This window comes from Schistosoma haematobium, chromosome 1 (genome assembly GCF_000699445.3).
Source record: "Schistosoma haematobium chromosome 1, whole genome shotgun sequence".
Taxonomy (NCBI): Eukaryota; Metazoa; Platyhelminthes; class Trematoda; order Strigeidida; family Schistosomatidae; genus Schistosoma; species Schistosoma haematobium.
In genome coordinates this window covers 63,287,288-63,294,066 of record NC_067196.1, presented here as the reverse complement: position 1 = coordinate 63,294,066, position 6,779 = coordinate 63,287,288, and the positions used below count along the sequence as shown (strand labels likewise).

The 6,779-nt window shown below is 33.3% G+C and overlaps 1 protein-coding gene across 1 annotated transcript in view; it reads left to right on the top strand.

Moving 5' to 3' along the window:
• Positions 1 to 438: 438 nt before the first annotated feature.
• PPP2R5D_2 (Serine/threonine-protein phosphatase 2A 56 kDa regulatory subunit delta isoform) overlaps positions 439 to 6,779 on the top strand; it is a gene marked incomplete at both ends in the record, with an annotated part of 31,493 nt that continues 25,152 nt past the window's right edge. The window contains 2 exons of the mRNA XM_051218549.1: positions 439 to 489; positions 6,199 to 6,439. Coding sequence (XP_051074774.1) covers positions 439 to 489; positions 6,199 to 6,439 — 292 coding nt within the window. The remainder of the gene's footprint in view (positions 490 to 6,198; positions 6,440 to 6,779) is intronic.

Genomic DNA, 6,779 nt, shown 5'->3' with positions numbered 1-6,779 from the left:
TGATATTTACCAGTTGGATTTTTGTATTTCTTCTCCCATAGAAATATAGGCTTCGATATAAGGATCGCGTGCTGTGGATGACGTCAACAGTGGTTTAAATGTTTCTTTTTAGAAATCAGCCCTTTCAAAGATAAAGACACTGCTTACGGTAAAATGGTATGTATGTCATTGTTGAAATAACTTATCTACAACACTTTGCAGAATTCATACACTGTGCAGCTAAAATAAAATACTCTAAAATTTTCATGCAGAACAGTTTCAGACAGAGACGATGTTATTCAAGCTCTATAACATTTTTGTATATATGGTTTCACAGCCTCATTGTTTAAGCACAATTTATAACTACATCATTCAAAATATTGTTTGAATCGTTATGTTTTGGTCAATTGACCTTTGCTAGGGTGAACAAATAACGCGTTTTTTCAAAAATAAACTCAGATGAAAAGAAATGAGAAAAGTTATTTGAAACCTAAACAGGATGTAAAAAAGGTGAAATTAAGCCTTCTTGTAGTCACAATTGTGTCTTTCTTCTGTAATCAGGTCTTAAAAATTCAGATAAGTTTAAATTTGTTAACATTTTTGTACGTATGGCAAAATGGAATCATCAATGTCTTTGAGATTGTTATCAGGGAAGAACATAGGATTTAACGTGTCACCGACATAATCGTGTACAAGTTCGTTAATAGTTATGAGACGCAGGTCAACAGGGAAAGGGTCATCTCATTTGATTGTTTGGCGCGGTTAGTGAGATTTCCTGATCTAAATCATTGTTGTTAAAGAAACATCATTTCAGTCATATTGTAAACAAAGAGGCTTTCAGAAGTTTAAGTCAACTGAAATTCTGATTTTATTGTCATTGTTTTCACTTTGTTACTGCATTCCTCGCAACTGTTTTGTGCTTTTCTATTACCTATTAATTGGTTTATTCCTAATTCAAATGCCACTGAGGCAGTTAATTGCCGCTTTTTTACGCGTCGACATTCGCATAGAATATTGACAGTCCTTAGTGTTAGCTCATAAAAGGTAAAATTAGGACGGAGCAGTTAAGCGTAATTGCAAAATTAACATTTACTTGATTTATATATATATATATATGATTATACGCTATGAGGTCAGTCCTTCTGACCACTTCGTTTTTTATTTTTACACTTTATTATTGTTTATGCTTAGTCGTACTTACCTAGTTTTACAATCTGACCGAAGGTATTCCGTTTTTAAACTCTCAATCCTTTTCAGTACTCACATTTCATGTTGATCTAAATCAGTGTCTGTAACATCAGTGATTAGCAGTAAACTCATCTATTTATTAAACCTGGCAACTATAAACTTTTTGTTCTTCAAATAGGTCTTCACCATCGATATATCTTATCTAGTCCCGATACAGTATGCTACCCTTGATTATACTATTAATTTCCCTCTTATTTTTTAAACAATTTCATCTGACTGTTATAAGGTTGTGTGACTACTTGAAATTATAAATAGATATTTACAGTACAACGTTTGTTGTGACACTCTGAAAGATCTAAAAATGAGTAAATTGGTGTTTATTATTTTTCAAATTGTGATCAACTGTGAATTCATAAGGTCCTTACTTTTATTTGCAGTCTTTACCAGGTCATATTCTCAGACCTATATTAACTTGCTAAATATATTATAAACAAAAAAGCATCGTCAAGTCAACATTACCTTAAATGTAGTCGGTATTTTGGCTTGTCCTGTTATGGTCCATACCTTAATGTACAGCAGAAGACAAACACAAACGAGGGGCCCATAATTTGTTTTCCTTGAATCATCAAAGTGAACGACGTTAAATTATTGCATTATATATGCATCTCATTATCTTTCGTATAGTCTCATAAGAAAAGGGGAATAATTAGTTATGTTTATCCGTCCATTCAGGGAGTGATTTAATAATTAATAGAGAAAGACGAATTATGAAATATTGCAAGAAATCATGAGAGCAGTTGGAAAAGAGGGGTCAGGACAGAACAGGTTGTAGATTCATGGTTGGTGACCTATGCTTCACAAATAGTAACGGGTATAGTTTGGTAACTAACTAATCATAATCGTAGCTAGTAAATGTTCTGATAAATTTTATTAGAACAACTCAGATTAATTAGTATTGAAATAGTTCATTTCAAACAACATAGCTTTTACTTTTCCATATATAGAGGTTCTATAATCTAAACTACCACTTGACATAGTTTAAGTGAAGTCGTCTCTCCATGACTTGGTTTGTGAGTAAACAACAATAAAGTGTTTTGCTTTCGTCGTTTTAAGTTAGCAGCTGTTTCACTGTCCATTTTATTCATCCAGGCCTACTCATGTTATTCATTGAGTAATTGGGGTCCTGTTTATATATTAAGGTTATGGATTTTAAAACTACTGGGTTTACTTTATGTAAACGGATGAGTGTACATTATTTCTTATGGTTAAAATTAAGGTAATTGTTCCTAAGTATTACATTCTCGTTCTTATCTCTAAAAACTCTCTGTTATTCGGTGCGTAAAGACATAAACACTTTCACCTTTTAGAATTTAAACAACATTGTGTATTCACGGATTAATTACTCAGTGTGTCAGCTTTATGCGATAGGTTCTTAACCGTTTAAACGTTTTTCATTATGAATTTCAAAACAGTAGTTTGGTAAAGGCATTGAGTTTATTGAGAAAATGGACTTGAAACATTGGGAGATACTGAGCAAAAATAAACAAGCAGGTTGTTCCAGTCCATTACCGTACACAAAGTAAATACCCTGAAGTCTAGATAGTAAACCATACCATGTAAAATCGATCAAATCGGAACTAAGAGGAAATACAAATTAAAGAAACCGAATATCAGTATGATAACGTTAATGCTACTTAACATATACCATCAGGCTTGAATTTAACGGTCAAGTGACAAAATTCCTCGGAGGAATTCGACTGTGTTGATCTCTGCTTTATACGGACCCAGTAGTAATTATCAATGAGGAACCTCAAACTGCAGTACAATGTCTGCCAAAATGGCCCAATTTTAGTTATTTTCAGTATGATTATGAATTATTTGTCATTTAACCTGTTGGATGAAGAATCGTCTAATATATAACACTCAAACCATCTTCTTCTACTTACCGAAAGTCCCCATCTATTCAAAATGTGTGGTGAGCAAAATATGCGATCTAGGCTTGAATAAACAAACATAACTTAATAAATATATTTTTTGTTATATTCCAATGAGTAGAAAAGTTGTATTTCTGACTTTTCTTAGCCTAATGTAAGCCACTTCTTCAGAGTAAACAAATAACCGAATTAAATTAACACAATTTTAAGTAGTACAAAGAAAACAATGCAGAATATTTTTGGTACAATCAAAATCATAATAGATCTAAATATATCAGCGTCAAGTTATTCTTTGTCAAGGTGAATTTGTATGGCCCGTCACTGTATTAATTTTGGTGTCACAGTGTGGGTAGGAAAAAAATATGCATTTGTAAAATCAAGTAGTGGGGTTGAATTTAGGTGTGTGGGTGTATATTTCTGTAGATTATATGGAAAACAAATAAGATCAGATGTCGTTGTTTGGACAAGTATTCCAGGTAAGGTAAATATTCAGGCCTTCTTTCCTATTGAGAGTAGTGGGTTCAGCGTTATGTCAAACGATTCGTCTACTCACCTCTCTTTATAGTTAGAAAATACTCTTAATTATTTTGATATTTTTAGTGTCAGTTTTAATACTTGAGATCATGAACCAATTGAGGCTAGACCACCATGAAAACCCTGGACGCACTGGACGGCCATTTCGTCCTATTGTTAGATTCCTCTGCAGTGCACATCCATGATCTGGCCTCGCAAGATTCGAACCCAGGACCTATCAGTCTCGTGCGCGAACGCTTAACCTCTAGACCATTGAGCTGGCCGACATCCAACGGTGTTAATGTCTAACTTCAACTAGTCCACAAAATTGAGCGACACATTCACCATTGTCTTCAATGAGTTACCACCTCACAAAAGACCTGGTTGAACTCCACTGGTCACTGCTTCTCAATAAAACTCCAGGAAATACCTCTTAAAACCAGTCGCTAGTGAGCATATGCTGATTAATATGAGAAGGGATTTTTATGGGTGATATAGTAAATTTAATAGTTGAGATCATAAGTCAATTGAAGCTATGTGGTGCGTGCTACTTATATTGACATAAGTAGTATATGATGTTAGTTGTGAATAGAAGGTATGACAGCAGAGAGACAAGAGTATCGAACAGTAAAGAATGGAAACAAAATGCAATTTGTATGGAAATGCAAGAACAATGAAGTCTGGGTCATTTTGAGACTATTGGTGGACATTTTGCAAATTAAGCATTTACTTAATGATTGTTAGATTTTATTAACAAGTCCTGTAATTTTATGTTGAGTGCATACGATTGTCCTCACTGGTGTTCTTATTAACTACGGCTAGACCACCATTTTTAACATCAATTTGCTGATTATTGAGAACAGTGTGTATTATTATTGCTGATCTAACCTGTAAAGTTTCTAAGTCTACAGGATTATTGGGAGGTCCTTTTGTGTAACTTTTGTTATACTTAGCATAAGTTGTGATCTCATACGAAGACTCCCCAACGTAGAACGCATCATAATCGACACTACTTTGTTTGGAAGTGAACGGGATCGTATCTTTTATTCTGTCTAGAGCATTTCTTAGAGTGTTAGTTGTCCTACAGAAAGTTTTAATTTTATACGTTTTCAATATGCGTTGTAATGTTTCTCTCACATATGCTTGTCTAAATATCTAAGCAGCATACTGAAGCCACAACGTAATCAATACTGCTACCAAATACCATGAATTAAATAAATATGAAGAGAGTAAGATTTCGAACTTTAATAATAAGAAGGATATTGATTCGGATGTCGTAATGTGGAAAATTATCAAGGTCTGAAAAATTAAGAAGTCAGTATTAGTAAGGAAAATGGTAAATCTAATCAGAAATTATCTAAGTACGTAGGCTGAATGAACTTCAAGATGAAAATAGTAACGTTCATATGAATTCGACAGCAAAGAAAACCCGTCATGTATGTATTTTTTAACTATGCTTTGTGGCAGTTTTGCTTTCCATTATGCTATTTAACTGACTGTTTAGCAACTACCCCACGATTTGAAATGGGTCTTCAATATTATTTACGTACTGTTTGTCTGTAGAAATAATCTAACAAAATAAATTTACTTTATTCTTTCGAGAATCATTTCATGCCTTTTTATTTAAATATACTAATAAATTATGATTTATGTCTGTGTATCTAGAATTAGTTAGCATTTGTGAACAATTTTACTTTAGATCCCACTCTTGGGGTGCATTATTTTGACGAAAAAATTCAAAATATTTTTAATAATTATTCATTTTTGTCAGTGTGGAGCCTTCCCTTTATAAAACAACCCATGTAAAGTTGATGAACTAGATGTGAATGTGAAGACAGAATACTAGATTGTTCACATAATGGACAAGGTAAAGGTTAAATTCAACCAACATGTTAATGTTTAGTGTTGATAACGACTGATACCTTGTGCATTTTGGAACTGAATCGGTTAGAAGGTTAATAATGAAAAAAACTAACATAATTCACATTAGTTTCGTAACATGCTAAACTGCAGTCATATAATTCATCGATTCGAATAAACGTCAGTGTACTTGAATAAGTCAGATGTTGAACTGTGGTGAAAATAAGCTATAATACAAGCGTTTGAAAATAATTATCAGAACTGCACATAATGTTAACACATTTTAGTCCTTTTTATTCGTTACCACCCAAATTAAAAGTTAACCTTGACTTTATTCAAAACTGCTTGCTTCGGATTATGAACACTGATCGTTTCGACGCGGTTCTCATGCTAAATCAGTAATAAAAAATGATATCAAACGTGGTGAAACGTGTGACGTCATCTACTTCTATCAGTGTTATGTGCGAAGCTGGAAAATCTGACTTAAACAAGTAAAGCGATAAACTAGTATTCATATATCAAGTAAAACCAAATGCTGGTTAGTTTGGGTGTTACTAACTGAAGGTAATCATTTGGTACCTTTTGTTTTGAAATCATATAAGAGACCTAAAATTTGGAAAATTCATTGTAGATTTTTAAGGTTCAAGCATGTAATGAGTTCGTTAGTCTTAAATAATAAAAAAAGCAAATGACTTTGAAGCTAATGTTTTTACTTCTGTTTTAGGGTGAGAACTATCGTGATGACTCAATAACAGGTTTCCCACATGCACCAAGTCCTGTGCCTGAATTCTCTAGAGCGGCATCCAGTTTATCCCCAGTTTCACTTGGAAGAAAATTCCGGCAGAATGATGTTAAACGGCAAGATATCGATCGAATAGCTACAGCTCCACAGCCACCAAGGCAATTATCATCTCGATTCGTAAATGTGTCACATGATGAATTGAAAGCGCTACCTTTATTAGTTGGTGAGCTTTTTATAATTTGCACGCACAATCTATTGATATGTTGACTCCACACTTGTCTCTTGGTTATAGTGAACACGAATAAGAATCAGAATAATGTTATTTATGGGCTGACTACATCTAAAAAGATTCATATATGTATCTAGTGAAATATGTTGAAAGCCATCAAAACTTGTGGAGAAATAGTGACAAATCATAATTAATATGTTTTTGTCATATCTCAATGAGTAGAAAGTTTGTATTCCTAATGTTTTGTGACTTAATATGGGCCACCTCTTCAGAGTAAATAAACAATCGAAATAAATGTGTGTTGATTTATTTCGGTTATTTATTTGCCCTGAGT